Source organism: Cydia amplana, chromosome 14, assembly GCF_948474715.1.
Source record: "Cydia amplana chromosome 14, ilCydAmpl1.1, whole genome shotgun sequence".
Taxonomy (NCBI): Eukaryota; Metazoa; Arthropoda; class Insecta; order Lepidoptera; family Tortricidae; genus Cydia; species Cydia amplana.
In genome coordinates this window covers 15,414,329-15,430,178 of record NC_086082.1, presented here as the reverse complement: position 1 = coordinate 15,430,178, position 15,850 = coordinate 15,414,329, and the positions used below count along the sequence as shown (strand labels likewise).

At 37.7% G+C, this 15,850-nt stretch overlaps 2 protein-coding genes across 2 annotated transcripts in view; one reads left to right on the top strand and one right to left on the bottom strand.

The window, feature by feature from the left end:
* LOC134654175 (macoilin) overlaps positions 1 to 3,598 on the bottom strand; it is a 32,218-nt gene extending 28,620 nt beyond the window's left edge. Inside the window, exons 1-3 of the mRNA XM_063509623.1 lie at positions 3,296 to 3,598; positions 2,658 to 2,799; positions 1,432 to 1,558 (exon numbers count right to left, since the gene is read on the bottom strand). Coding sequence (XP_063365693.1) covers positions 1,432 to 1,558; positions 2,658 to 2,799; positions 3,296 to 3,375 — 349 coding nt within the window. The 5' untranslated portion in view covers positions 3,376 to 3,598. The remainder of the gene's footprint in view (positions 1 to 1,431; positions 1,559 to 2,657; positions 2,800 to 3,295) is intronic.
* Positions 3,599 to 3,870: 272 nt separating this feature from the next.
* LOC134654195 (recQ-mediated genome instability protein 1-like) lies at positions 3,871 to 10,231 on the top strand. The gene is made up of 7 exons (XM_063509652.1): positions 3,871 to 4,044; positions 4,127 to 4,323; positions 5,275 to 5,371; positions 5,739 to 5,851; positions 6,799 to 6,939; positions 7,428 to 8,101; positions 10,067 to 10,231. Exons 1-7 carry the CDS (start codon positions 3,962 to 3,964, stop codon positions 10,208 to 10,210), a joined length of 1,449 nt encoding a protein of 482 aa, XP_063365722.1. The 5' UTR covers positions 3,871 to 3,961; the 3' UTR covers positions 10,211 to 10,231.
* The last annotated feature ends 5,619 nt before the right edge of the window (positions 10,232 to 15,850 follow it).

The following is a 15,850-nucleotide window of genomic DNA, read 5'->3' as shown; positions in this document are numbered from 1 at the left end:
ACAAAACAAGCTTTAGGGTTTAGGTGGTTGTCAATTGTTATAGCCTAAGCGCACTAGCGCTATCTAGAATAGAACGTATAAAAAGCTACTAAACGAAATTGCAATCTTGTTCCAAAAAGAACTGAATTAAAATACGTAGTTGTTAGCTAATTTTTATTTATTTTATAATCGCAATCAATCTATTAATACGACGTGAAAGTCTTTCGGGTCATTGACGTCAACCCTATCTATAGAATAAATATTGAACTAAACATATAAAACATAAAATAGTTCTAGATCGCGACTGATAATTCTAGACAAAGAGTGAAATCAGTATCAGACACAGTAAAAATGTAAGTGATGTGTTTATTCCAAACAATAGCATATTGTTTCCAATTCCCACATCTTTGCCCAAAAAATAACACAATGCCAAGGATTTTCACATTTAACACGAAATCTAGAAATAGATACGCAGAAGCTGTAAATTGTATTAATAACTTCTCGTAAACAGTTTCGTCTTATGATGTAATGACACTGTTTTGCTTTAAGTGGAGTCCTGACGAGACAATTTTTCGCCAATCTGATGAAATTGTTCGATCGAATCAGGCCGTGCGGACGCAAACGCCAATTTGATTCCCCGATCAAATCAGCAGGTGTGGACACAAAAATGCCAATTTTCGAAGTTAGTATGTATGGAATGCAAATTGGTGATTAAATTGTGTACAATTATTTTCCTGATCAAATCGGTCGATTTGCCCAGCTCGTCTGGACTCTTATACTTTTGTTGCCTAGCTAGGTAAATAAACATGGCATATTAACTAAAGATTCTAGAGAGTTTAACTATCTTTATTTTAAGCATGAATTACGTAGTTTTGGCAAAAATAATCCATCCTTGAGGATTTGGCATAAAAATTTACAATATATATTTAAATAGTAGATTGTTAACCAAGGGGTGAAGGCACTCATTTCTGCCGAGGTAGTTTAGTGCTCGAACGCAGTGAGAGCGCCAACATTCCGAGGCTGAATGCCTTAAACACTCTACTTTTCATTTCGAATAAGAGGAAAGTAATTTTACATGCATGTATACATTTTTATACTGTTTCTTGAGTTGAGGGTACTTTCAATTAAAAATGTTGGTAGAAGAATCGTTATTTTATGAACTGGGGAGTCAAAATCAGAATGGAAATTGTATAACAAAACCATTTCAATTATTTATCTTAAAAAAATGAAAAAATACGTACTTGGAAAGTTAAATGCTCTAGTGCAGAAACATATCGTTTTCTGCATACCTTTTCGAACAACAATGATCCTCTTTCAGAGCATGAGAAATGAAAAATTTCATTGCATTCTATTCCCTAAAATACGGATAGTTTATCTAGATTTCAGTGATGTTATTTTTGGCAAAAACAGCTTTATATACTGTCCACAATCTAAATATAAAAAAAAACTTACATGAATACCATACATATTGCACCCACACGTATGTGCTTGCCGCGAAGAATATATACTGCAGCGGTATGAAGAAGAAACATATCATGTCGGACGTGAGCGCTATGCAGATGAAGAATACTGAGAATGCCTGAAACAATGTGCAATAATCGCTGTATTAATATATTTCTCTCGCACAACATTTAATTAATTAATATTGTTTTGACATATCTTTGCTATGCATGCACTAGCTTAATAATTTTCGCTAGAATCATTAGAATTCTAAGTAGGTACCTAGCTAGCTGTTAACATTTTGTGCCCTGTCAGAGTGTCATGTACCAACTACCTGTAACTAACATCTTTTGTAATGCATATGACATGTAATGTTGAAAATTGAATAAACCTATGAAATGTCTCTGAATCTATTGAGGTAAATGTGGATGTCAGGGCCAAATTTTAGAACAAACCAAAATGTATGCAGTGAATGTGTTACAAGCTAAGTTGAATTTTTTTAATAAATTCTGTATGTAATGCTTCAGTTATACTAACTCAAGATTAAAATAGTTTTTTTTTTAAATTAAAAATGGGCTTACTCATGGCCACAGACTATTAAGATAGACTTTTATAGTTTGGATTATTAAGTAGATTTCCGAATCACAATATTGCACCATGTTTATTTTTCATTACACACAGTAGGCTTGTGTCGGTTATGAACTAAGAATGATTAACCGAGAGTGGAGTGCTCTCTGTAGTGAACAAGCAGGCATAAACCTAACACACAGATGCCATTGAGCCTAGATCCTGATTGAATGTGAAAATAAGATATTTAACTGTTTTTTATACCACAGAAACAAAGATCAGAGTTCAATTGCCCGGTCTATTACCAAATCTACTCAATCAAATAGTCATTTTTGTACAAAACTAGGTAGTCAATTGGATAATGATACTGTCGTGTTAGTATCTGTTATTTAGTTCAGAAATACATTCACTCTAGACCCTAATTCAGATAGCTTTCATCAGGGAACCTTAGTTTATATCTTACTAGCGACCCACCCCGGCTTCGCACGGGTTAACAAATTATAGAGAATAGAGATAAAACTTCCTTATGAACTATCTATTAAAAAAACTGCATCAAAATCCGGTGCGTAGTTTTAAAGATCTAAGCATACATAGGGACAGACAGACAGCGGGAAGTGACTTTGTTTTATACTATGTAGTTTATATCTAGTTTGAAATAAACTTGTACTTACAATTCCCTGGTATTTGAATGAGTCATAAACAGATCGGAGCATCATCCAGAACGGCCAGAGAAACTCGAATCTGAACTCCAGCATGTAGTCTGCCAGCACCACTGTGGCCCACAGCATCACGAACTTCAGGTACAGGAGCGAGCTGAAAACATGGGGGATTTTAGTTCATCTATATCAACAAATGAAAATGCCTCACTGTTAGGGAGTTCTAGGGGTTTTCTATTTTCTATACATATACAGTACGGGTTCCCGGTTCTCGCCATACAAACACAGTACCGGGAGCATTCCCTACTCGCCATCAGCATAGTGCATTCTACCTTACCACCAGAAACAATTCATAACTACAGATGTACAGAGCTGCAACAACATAAAACAAATGTGGGAAACACGCCGCACATTTGTGCAACCACTTTTGCCGGGTAGAAACCAACAAAACACAAATAAAACTCATTTCTTTCGTTTTTTTGTTTAGTTGACGTTCCCACGACCCAAGACAGATGGTTCTCTCTACCCACACTAAATTTATATTTCACGCATTCTCACTTATTTCATCACTGAATATGAAGCTGCTTTGGAGTTATTACCACTAGAAATGGTCCTAAAGCCCTGAAAAACCGCCAGAATCTACAACCACTCACTTTCCGTACATTCCTTCGGTGATTTTTGTGCGCTTTAAAGGGCGCCGCAATTTGCCACTTTCGGCATTCCGCCTCTTCATATTTTTTCCTCCACGGTGTAAATCACTAATACAGGCTCCCGAGACACAACACTTATTTATACAGAATCATTTGAAACAACAATGTTCCTCAAAATAATGCCTTTTGTTGTCAATCTTTTGGCCTATCGAGAATTTACGAGGGAGATGGATGAAATATCGGCAAGCTCTTTCTGCGTTCACTCAGAATTAATGTTGCCATGCTTTGTTATTGTTAAACACCTAAATAAACAGAAATTTAAAGAAAAAGCAAGCTGTACGTAAAAATGATTTTACTAGTTATTTTTATTAATTATAAGTTTATCTTTCTTTTATTTCTTACAAGCTCCGAATTAAAATTATGAGTTTTTTCCTCCCGGCAACACATTTTGTAAATAAAAATAAACCATATAACAACAAAGTTCATTTCATTATCGAACGTGTTAAAATTTGACTCAAATAGCCTGCATTTTTTTTAACACTATGATGCTAATGTCATTGTCAAATCTGACACTGACACATAGATTCGTAAATAGAGGGAGTGCATGAGATGAAATATTATTGTATTTTTATATTTAGAAATAAATAATATGTACAAGTTTGTTTTAAAATGTCGTCTAATAACTTAGTAAATTCCGTACGGAATTTCCTAGCATCTAAATTTATGCGTGTTGAAGATGACTGGTTGACCGGGTAAACTTTCCATAAAATCCAGACATCTTTCACTTACAGACAGACTTTCAGTTAAAAATTCAGATGAAAATGTTTATTACAGATGTGTTGAGTACTTGACTGAGGATGGCAGCAACAATTACAGTGAGTCGGATGTACAGAATCTGGCCAAAGAGCAATGGCTCCTAAACGATCTAAAAGAGATATGCCCGGGGTCTTTACCTGCTAATTTGAAAAGTCAGCAGAAAACCGTGCTAAACGGGAGGTTCGCTTTGCAAATCAACGCTGCCGTGGATATAGGTAACAAAATCTGACTATTTATAACACGTATTTACAAAACTACGTCGGGGTCGGTTTTTAAGGATAAATACAAACCACTGACAATCCAACCTCTAGACTGAGCTTAGGCCAATTCTTTCATGAAACCGATGCTGATGCCAAAAATACGGGGTGCGGGGGGATGAGGTGAGCGAATCCCGTGCCGTGATTGGTCCGTTCAAAGACATGGACCAATCACGGCACGGGATTGACTCGAAAATGGAGTAACGCTACCGTATGTGTGGCAGAGGGGGTAGCGCGACTATGCTATGTCTAGACTCTAGAGGTTGGATTGTCTGTGATACAAACTAATAACAGGAATAACATCAAGAGCACACACACATATAACTCTACTCTTATCCTATTACTAGGTTAATGTTAACACCGGTACATATGTAGCTACAATAGCCTCCTGACAACTGGATTCCGAAATTTGCCAGCTTAAATTTAACTCAACTGTCAAGGTGACAAAGCGTCAAAAGTTAATTGGGGCCTATGTACTACGTGTAGGACGCTGGTTGTCAGGAGGATAGGTGCACCTTAGCCCTTGTACATGTAGATGTAATTACTTACTCCGTTGGCTCAGTGACCCAAAATGAGACTTGGCCTCCGACTCAAGACAGCGCCACTTTTAACATATAATAATTAATTAAATGTGCCACACAAATAGATATGCAGATTTAATGAGAGTTTTATAGAGGTCACTCAACCAAAAGTGTACGTTAATTCCTTTTGGAGGTCCAGTAAATAAGCCTTGCAACGTAGTTTGAAAACCGCCAGGCACTGTTAACTACTGGTGGCGGCAAATTGTTCCAGCATTTAGACGCAACATAGCGAAAACTTATGTAGGACCTCTTATAATAGGCCTTTACACAGATGGTAAGGGCCTATTATTATTTAGGACCTCTTTTGAATCAATCTTTGTGTGTTTAGGCACACCAGCATATCAGCAGTATATGAAACTCCAGAAAGTCAACACAGAAAACTTGGAAGCCACTACAAAGTTTGAGGATAAAGTGCCAAACCATAGGTAAGTGACTTAAAAAATATATGACATATTTCCAGACAAAAGGGACATTTTTAGTGAGTGTTGATCATTTATATGTAACATTTCATACATACATAATAGGTGTTACATTATTATGTGTTACCTACCTCTGCCTTATAAAGGCTTAATTAAATTTTCAATCCTTTTTTCTTTGAGTCAAAGGAAAGGGGTACCAATATGAAGAACATTACACTCCAAGTCTACAACATTACTAAATGAGTAAAGATGAAGTAAATAATTATTAAGTGTACCCTCTGGGTGTGCTCTGGGAAGTGTAATTTTTTTTTCTTTATATCTGTCAATTATATCTGTTAATTATATAATCTTAGTGTATTCCTATTATTTTCAGAATGATAAAGTTGTATCTCACTGATGGTGTCCAAGAAATATCAGCAATAGAATACAGACCAATGAGGAACCTCAGTTGTGACATCACTCCAGGATGTAAAGTTCTCATCAAAGGTAAGCTTAACGCATTCACTGCCAGGGGGCGTGGCCTAGGAACAAACTTGTATGACGGTTGACGCACATGTGCGTCGGTGGCAGTGAATGTGTTAAAAGTGGGTACTCAAAGAAACAACTAACAAACTGTTTGCAACCAAATTTTACCCAAATCTGTTCAACTGTTTAAGCGTGAAGAGATGTACAAACATTCATTATAGAGAAATAAAAAATATCCTTTAATTTTGTCATTAAAAACAGCTATAAGCAACGGTCGGCAACCTTTTAGCAGCCAAGGGCGATATAGTAGTTAACGAAGTTGACGCGGGCCGTACTTTGTTAATATTTATGACTTTATCAGACATTATCGTATGCCATATTACATACAAAATAGCCAGGGAGGCTCGCGGGCCGCAAGTGTCAGGTTCACTGCGGCCCGCGGGCCGCAGGTTGCCGACCGCTGAGCTAAAGAAAGAAAAAGCACGAGGAATTTTGTACATTGACCCGAATGTTCCTATCTCTATCAGACGCGCATAATTATATTCCTGTCCCGCTCACACAGTGTCATCCACCGCCGGCATCATGGGCAGGACAGCAATCATTGACGTATATCTCGGGACGGGCCTTGCGTGCACTAAAAATAGTTCAGTGGTGTCACTCAAGAATTCGAGCCAATCGTGCAGTCTAACGCAACTAGTTGCGACCGAACGCGCGCGTGATGCGAATTCATCAACCAATCGCGTTGTACTGGCCCCATCCATGCCCCATTCTTATTACCCGTAAAGGCCAGTCCTGAGATATACGTCAATGACAGCAATATAATTACGCGCGCGAGATAGAGATAGGAACGGGCAAGTCTATTTACGAAATTGGTTGGCGCAAAGGATTGATCTCCTACACAAAATTTGACTTTCGCGCCTTTTTCTACTGAAAAAATGGCATGTCAGAGTATATATTTGTATTTGTAGGTCCAATAGAATGCCGGCGCGGCGTGCTGCTTCTCACGGAGAGCTCGATAGAGCTGCTCGGAGGTGAAGTGCAGGAGATCGCCGTCTCCAACTCGTTGGCCGGTTTGCTGTCCAGGAAACTTGGCTTGCCTATCACTCAAGGTACAAAATACTTACATGTACCTTAAATTGAGAATAGTACTGTATACCGACATACTTAAATACTGGATCCATCCAGCTTTATTAGTATCGTCTTGGGTCGTCCCATTCGTTTTTCGTCAAGTTCTTAAATTAGTCCTATTCTGCTTTCGTCACGCATTCTACATTGAAAGCCACTGACGATTGTGACGAAGCAGCGATTGCTTTTAGTTTCAGCAATCAAAAGCAAATGTTTTTTATTTCCTACGATTGAAAATCTAAGAAACATGTTACGCTCGTGGACGGAATAGTCCCTATGTCGAAATTAGCCACATTGATCTACTTAATTATAATGTCAATCAGTATAGTCACTGGTCGGGCGTCCATAAAAGTTTTCTCACCACGATAACGCGCCGTACACGACAGGCATGGCGTCCAAAGATACAAAATAACTAAGAAAATTTAGCTCTTTTTAACACCACATGACGTGATAAGTATTTAATTATTTTCAGGCACCGCTGCAGACCTGAACACAACGGTTCACCGAAACGCCGACATACCCCAGCCCCACTCCGAAATGCCTCCAGCCCGCGACCTTTTCGAGCAAACATTCGACCCACCCCGACCCGTAGCCATAGTCACTAGCGTCCAACAAGCCAACTTTGCCGACGATGACATCGACATAGACCAATTAGCGGCCATAGAAGCGCAATTCACCAATAAACGATCACTTAATGACGATAGAAGCAAACCTGAGAAGAAATTAAAAATAGACCCTATTAGTACCATAAATAGGGTCGAGGATTACCCAGACGACAACGATCTATTCGCCGAAGACGAGAATTATTTGAGAGAGTTAGAATCTAAATTTGATACAGATTCGTATCCTGTTCCAATCTCGTCAGAACCGTTTACGTATCTAAAGCAGATAAATGAAATGAGAGAAATAGAGAAAGCCGGAAGAGTGTTCAGAGTGAAAGCACAGATAATGAAATTGTTGTCGAAATTGTCTGTGGGCAAAGAAGGGTGGAGTTTGAGGTGTACTATTGTCGATGGTACGGGGAGTTTGGAAGTGGATTTCACTAATAATGTTTTGTCTAAGTTGGTCGGGTATACGCCGCAAGAGATGAATCAGTTGAAGAAGCAAATGGCGACGAATCCGCGGCTGAAAGAGAAGGCTGTCATGGTAAATTTTGGTTTGATATTTTATCGCCCGTTTTGCTAAACCTTGTACAGTCGACGCCAAAGATATGTTTAACTTAACACGTTCACTGTCCCGTGCCCCACATATGGGTCACGGCAAGCCTCTATTAAAAGGCCGTAAGGTTAACAGGTGGGACAGTGAACGTGTTAATTTTCGCCTTATTACAAAGGAGTAAGGTGCAAAAGTGTAAACATATCTTTGACATCGACTGTACCTTAATCCGTACCATTAGTATCACATTGTGTACTGCTTGAACTATTTTACCTGTGATTATAGTACGATTTATCGACCAACGCGCCAATAGATTTTCAACTTTGGCATTCCGATTTAAGGTTCAAATTAGGTTGCACTTTCGGGAAATGTGACTGGTCTTCAAAGTTCAAATGAATTATCAAAGCTGGATAAATTGGAATAAATTTGGATTTTTTGAGAAAGCTTTGTATATTAGTTAAAGGGTAAAAATAATCTATATATATAAATGCACGTGTCCTGACTGATTGACTGACTGACTGACTGACTGACTCATCAACGCAGAGCCGAAACTACAAACGCTAGAAAGTTGAAATTTGGACACTAGGTTGCATTTATAAAATGTATAAGAGCTAAGAAGCGATTTTGAGAAATTCAACCCCTAAGGGGGTTAAAAAGGGGATGAAAGGTTGTATGGGGTGCAAGTTTTATTTTAAGCTAGGAATTTGAAACTTTGTAAAAATGTACTATATTAAAAAACAAGAAAACTAATTTCTGCGTTTTCGAAAATTCATCCCCCAAGGTGGTGAAAAAGGGGTTGAAAGTTTGTATGGAGATCAAATATTTTTGTGAGTGTTGGACTTGAAACTTTGTATATGGGGATATTATTATAAGACGGGAAAAGTAATTTCAGCGTTTTTGAAAATTCATCCCCTAACAGGGTTAAAAAGGGGTTGAAAGTTTGAACCCATTACAAATGCTTTGAAACTTCTTAGAAAGGCATAATAGCCGATTACAAGAAAGTAATTGCTATTTTTTGGAAATTCAACCCCTAAGGGGGATAAAAAGAGGATGAAAGTTCGTCTTAGGGTGCAAATTTTATTTTAAGCTAGGAACTTGAAACTTTGCAAAAAGGTATTAAATTAAGACACAAGAAAACTAATTTCAGCGTTTTTGAAAATTCATCCCCTAAGGTGGTGAAAAAGGGGTTGGAAGATTGTATGGATATCAAACATTTTTTCGAACGCTCGACTTGAATCTTTCTATTTGGGGATATTATTAGAAGACAGGAAAAGTTATTTTAGCGTTTTGTAAAATTAATCCCCTAACAGGGTTAAAACAGGGGGTTGAAAGTTTGTATAGGGTTCAAATTTTATTTAAAGCTACAAACTTGAAACTTTGTAAAAATGTATTTTATCAAAAGAGAAGCAAACTAATTTCAGAGATTTTGATAATTCATCCCCCGAGGTGGTGAAAAAGGGGTTGAAAATTTGTTTGGAGGCCAAACATTTTTTTGAGTGCGGGACTTGAATCGTTGTATAAAGGCATATTATTACAATACAAGAAAAATAATTTCAGCTTTTAAAAAAATCATCCCCTAAAATGATTAAAAAGGGGTTGAAAGTTTGTATAGGGTTCAAATTTTATTTAAAGCTAGGAACTTCAAACTTCGTAAATAGGTAGTTAGGTAGTAGGTTTTATTAAATAGAGGACATGAAAATCTTCTAAGGGGGTTTAGAGGGATTATATCGAGGACAATTTTATTCAGTTAGGGGCTTGAAACTTCGTAGGTTGTGAAAGACAAAGTCTCATGCGTTGTATAATATTAATAATTAACAAATGATTAACCGTCCTACCGCAATCACTTGCTGCACAATGTTCTAAGCTAATGTAGAAATATATAACCACCAATATACAAATCCACGCGTACGAAGTCGCGGGCAACAGCTAGTAATATTAATATTTGTTTGTTCACAGGCTCTTCAAAAGGCGAAAGAAGCTCTACAGGTGTTATACTGCATTATAGAGTTAACTATGCTAGAAGTGCCCAAAATAACGTGCCTTACTCCGTTCGATGGATCACACCTAGACTTATTGAAGAAAAGGAAGACTAACTTATAGCATACCAGGGGTAGCAATAGAAACTATTCTTTCATAAAACTTTACGGGCCTGATTTAGTCAAATTATGTTTTATCCCTTTCTTACAAATACATAGGTAAGTCAGAATGACAGATAAGGACAAACGATTATTAGCTAATTGATGTTTGTAGCTCGTTTTTGAATAAGGGGGTACAGATGTAGTGCATAATTATTTTCCATCGTGTTTTTACGGCAACGTACGATGCTCTATACATGGTCACAGACAAGACATCCTCTAGACTGAGCATAGTAGCGCTACCCCCTCTGCCACAAATATACGGTAGTTTTACTCCATCTTCGAGTCAAAGTGTCTTTGTGTGACGTCCGTGTCTTTGAACGGACCAATCACGGCACGGGACTCGCTCACCTCGTCCCCCGCACCCCAGTATTTTTGGCAGCATCGGTTTCATGAAATAATTGCTCTAAATTCCGTCTAGAGGATTCCTAGTCTATGTACATGGTCAACCCAGGTTGGGTAGCCACTATTTTGACCACCACACACATATGAAGAGTTATATACGATCCCAAGTAAAATTTGCAAAGCCATGAATTATTGCATAAACCAGAAAATGTATTTAATGAATATGTGTTGTTAATTTTGAATCCTCTTTTTAAGATTCTACCTATCACTTCTTTTTTTACATAAACAGTAACTTTATTTTTGAGTGATATTGGGACAAAAATATTAAACAATGCAACGAATTAGACTACCTGTATTTAAGTATTCCTTTATTGTCAAATAAAACAACCTGGACGTTTTAAAATCATATTTTATTTTAATACACGTTAACGCAATAATATGTTTGGAGTTCAATATACAAAATTTATCAAATAATATATAAATCAACATAGACAACTAACTTCGCAGGAAACCTGGAAAATGCATACTTAAAGTGGTCAAGCTTACCCGGCTGCCCCAAAAAAGAGGGTTATGTGTTACACGTAACATTTTCAATAATAAAGTGACTGTGGGTGAAATTTTTAGAAATAGTTCCAAAATACTTCAAAGAAATTTTAATTTACAACTAAATAGCGCTATCAGGGGCCCGTTTCTCAGAAGCTTGTAACTTGTAATACAAGCGGATGTCACTTTTTGACAGATTTTGTTAGAAAGGGACTTCCACTTGTATTACAAGTTGCAAGCTTTTGAGAAACGGGCCCCTGGACCATTTTTATACGAAGTCGTACTTTACTAGTCACTATAAGTACTGAAAATTTCCGTTATTAATGTTATGTTGGTAAAACAAAATTGTCTAGTTACAAAAGTGGGAATATTACTTTAGATTCTAAAATAATATTTTAGATTCCAAAATTCTAGGATTATCCAATCGACTAGATCTAGAACCTAACTATAATGTCAGTCTGAAATTTTGCATATCTAGAATAACTAGAGTATCCCTATAGACCAATATTTGGAGGACAGGTATTCATAAATATCTGAACACTATTGTCAAGATGTTAGTCAATGCTCAAATATTTTTGAGCACCTTGTACAAATATATCTGTTTGGAATTCTACACTGCAAAATGACGAAGACAAAATTATAACAAGCTTCTTTAACCTTTTGGACGCCAATGACCGATATATACGCACCGCAGGTCCAACGCCAAAGACGGATTATACGGTCATAGACCACAGCAACATAGACCTAGGTGCATATGCATAAAGTTCAATTTCAGTTTTGACACTTCGGTGACGTGGCGTCTGAGTGACGGCTTTCGTGTTTGACACGGCGTCCAAAAGGTTAAGACTTCAAGCTTATTGGAATACTAATAGGTAAATCATAACATATATAGTATCTACAGATGTAGTGCATAATTGTTTTCCATCGTATATTCTCGGAAACTTTCGTATTTGTCATGCTACTTCAGTCAACCTCAGTACTTTTTGTACCGAGACTAACTGAAATAACAAGACACGTAACATCCGCAACCGCGGAACTTCCGCATTATTTTCAACATCCGCATCCGCATAAAATCGATGCGGAGCTTATGCGGATGCGGATGTCGAACAAGTCGGTACAGGAACGTCTTAGCGGCGGCGTAAGTGCTAGGTAATTTCGTCATTACCTATAACGAAATCGTCTAGATCCAGAAAAGTCGGCCAAGTTACTGTTTATTAAATATAACACACCTATATCCTTGCTCAAATACTAAATGTTTTTTTTAATAAATACTAAAAATGTAATATTTGACGTTTTCTAAGTACCAAATCTTGACATCCGCATCCGCGGATGTGAGCCTTTAAATATCCGCATCCGCGGATGTCAAAAAATCTGCATCCGCAACATCCCTGGTTCGTACGTTTCCGTGAAATTACGATGGAAAATAATTATGCACTATATCTGTAGCAGGGATGTTGCGAACATCCGCATCCGCATCCGCAACCGCGGAACATCCGCATTATTTTCAACATCCGCATCCGCATCCGCATAAAATCGATGCGGAGCTTATGCGGATGCGGATGTTGAACAAGTCGGTACAGGAACGTCTTAGCGGCGGCGTAAGTGCTAGGTAATTTCGTCATTACCTATAACGAAATCGTCTAGATCCAGAAAAGTCGGCGAAGTTACTGTTTCCCAGGACCTCTCAAATCCATACAATTCCGGCTCATATTTGAGCCACTGGGATCTGACAGGTTAAATATAACGCACCTATATTCTTGCTCAAATACTAAACGTTTGGTTTTTTTAATAAAAAAATACTAAAAATGTAATATTTGACGTTTTCTAAGTACCTAATCTTGACATCCGCATCCGCATCCGCATCCGCGGATGTGAGCCTTTAAAAATCCGCATCCGCATCCGCATCCGCGGATGTCAAAAAATCTGCATCCGCAACATCCCTGATCTGTAGTCTTAAAGTATGGGGTTAAACTCTACTTTTTTGGACTAAAACAGTATTATTTTGAAATGCGTATTTATTTAACTCAGTAGTAAAATTGACTCGGACGGCACTTGCAATCCCCGCTATGCGCGGGTTTCGATAATCTGCCCTCGCCCTAAAATTAGCTTCCTTGTGACACGATTAGATTTAAAATGCATGATATTGATGAGAGCGTGGACAAAACAATATAATCAAGTGATTACGAAAATGATAGTACAGTCGTCCATATTTAACTCACATGAACCCGTAGTCATATGGCCGCTCCCATACAATGGATTTTACGCTCTCTTTTGTTTCATAAAAAACTTCTACTCGGTCTATTTTCTTTGTATAACTATTTGTATCCACGAAAACTATAGTAGCAGACAAATCATCATCTTCCTCGCATTGTCCCGGCATTTTGCCACGGCTCATGGGAGCATGTCCGCTTGGCAACTAATCCCAAGAATTGACATAGGCACTACTTTTTACGAAAGGCTACCATAATCTGACCTTTCAACCCAGAGGATAAACTAGGCCTTATTGGGATTAGTCCGGTTTCCTCACGATGTTTTCCTTCACCGAAAAGCGACTGGTAAATATCAAATGATATTTCGTGCACAAGTTCCGAAAAACTCATTGGTACGAGCCGGACTGCAAAACGTTACGATGCGTTACAGGGGCGGGAGGGGGGGGGTTTGAACTACGCGTTACGTAACATTGTTTTTTAACCCTTCAGAACTTTTCGCCACTTTACGGTACTTTACGCCACATAATTGTGGCCTTTAGGTAAAAAAATGGTCACTTGGTGGTTACGTAACGTTTTACTAGGGAGAGGGGGAGGTACAGAAAAACGTTACAGTGCGTTACATTGGGGTGAAAATGTCAAAAAATTGCGTTACGTAATACTTGAACGCTCCCTAGGTCTCCGGGCGGCTAGACGTTAAAATGAGAGCGTAGGTAACTTTGATTGTATGGGAGCGACCTTTTGGTGGTGGGTGCGTGAGATTCTTAATAACTATGTGGTTTAGATTTAATAACGATACCGATGTTTGTCAGCTTCAAATGAGAACGACTTAGCAGTAAAACGTTTCGACATCACATTCCAATAAATAACTATGCTAATTTCATTACTACGAATGGCATTTACCGATATTATACCAGATTTATACAGGCTTGACACGTCAGTGGAAGACTATGGAGAATATAGGATGCACCCTATATAGGTACCTATACAGGATGATTTTTAACAGACGTGAACAGGAACAAAATTATAAACTCAAATAGATGTCATATATTAAAGAAAAAGTGACGAAGCCCTCCAGTGGTGGTATATATTAGTAGTGTGACTACTTAAAAAACACAAATCAAAATATTTAATAAAATAATTAGATTTGTTCCCAAAGTTGTGTAGGGACAAAATTGTTATTGTAATAATAAATATGGTCACAGTATTACTTTTGAAACATAAAGTGTCATTCTATGGAACTTGCTAACCATGTAAACCACCATATTGAAATTGTCTCCGAATGTCAATTTACTAGTGACTTAATTTTGTTTACATACCTAGTTAGCAAGTTCCATAGAATTACACTTTACATACAATTACAGTATGGGAGTGCATGATAACCAAATTGTATAAGGGCGAATCAACTATTATTTTTGTTATTTTGTCTCAGTAGCCAGGAGACAGAGCAAAGTTCGTTAGGAAAGCTGTAACACGTGCTACTAATATGCTTGGTAGATGACCCAATGTAAAGGGCATAATATATGACAACCACAAAAATATAATTAACTAGGGGACCCAAGAAAACGTAACCATGGCAACGAGTGACATGAAAAAGTTGATTAACCGTATAACATCTTATTTTTTACCAAGCTAGAACCTTTTGTAACAACTTGACTAAGTTACCCTTCTGGCTTGTTTTTATTCTGATCACGTCTGCCGAACCACCCTGTAGTCTTTCGCTCCCGAGGCAACAGGGCCACAAAACAACAAATGACAAACATAAATACAGAAAAGAATAAATACGTTAAAAACACGAACGTCTCATAACATTTAAAACTTAGTGAGAACCGCTATGTAACGTTCATAGAGTAAAATAATTTTTAAAATGAAAGACGACTTAATATTACGTCTGCGGCACACGAACGCGCCAAAAAGCCGGTACCATACAATCGCTCAAGTTACGCTCTCATTAAAATGACATGCTTCAAATACATGAAAATTGACATGAACATTTATGTAACATACATCTATGTCTGGTACAAATATCTGAAAACGCACTCTTAACGCCTTACAAAAGAGGCGTGTTCAGATATTTGCGAGCACCTTGGCCGCTCCGATATATCTGATGGCGACTGTACTAGTTTTCACTTTTACGCGCTCTGTTTTTAGGGTTCCGTACTCAAGGGGTACCACTTGGCCGGTTTTTTATATTACAATTCTAGCAACAAAAACTATTACCAGACAGATACATGTTAAGTACTTGAATGTTCATGTAAAACTTCATGTTATTTCAGAATGTTATTTTAAAATGAGCGTAACTCCGATTGTATGACTGCGGCATAGAGAAATATAGCAAGACAAAAATGCTCACTCCATACATCAGTTTTGATACCAAAAATACTATTCGGTGCTACATCTATTGTCAAGTAGCAGTACTGATAGTTCCGCTACTGGATGCTAGATGTAGACACTGAAATTAATAGTCTTTTTGGTACCAAAACTAATGTATGGAGTGAGCAATCTATGTA

What these genes read in the sequence shown, in the direction of transcription:
- LOC134654195 (XM_063509652.1), top strand. Translation starts at nt 3,962, where the DNA reads ATGTCGTCTAATAACTTAGTAAATTCCGTACGGAATTTCCTAGCATCT. An exon ending in CAACGCTGCCGTGGATATAG is followed by an intron (nt 4,324 to 5,274) that starts GTAACAAAATCT and finishes TTGTGTGTTTAG; the next exon opens with GCACACCAGCATATCAGCAG. An exon ending in TGGCTTGCCTATCACTCAAG is followed by an intron (nt 6,940 to 7,427) that starts GTACAAAATACT and finishes AATTATTTTCAG; the next exon opens with GCACCGCTGCAGACCTGAAC.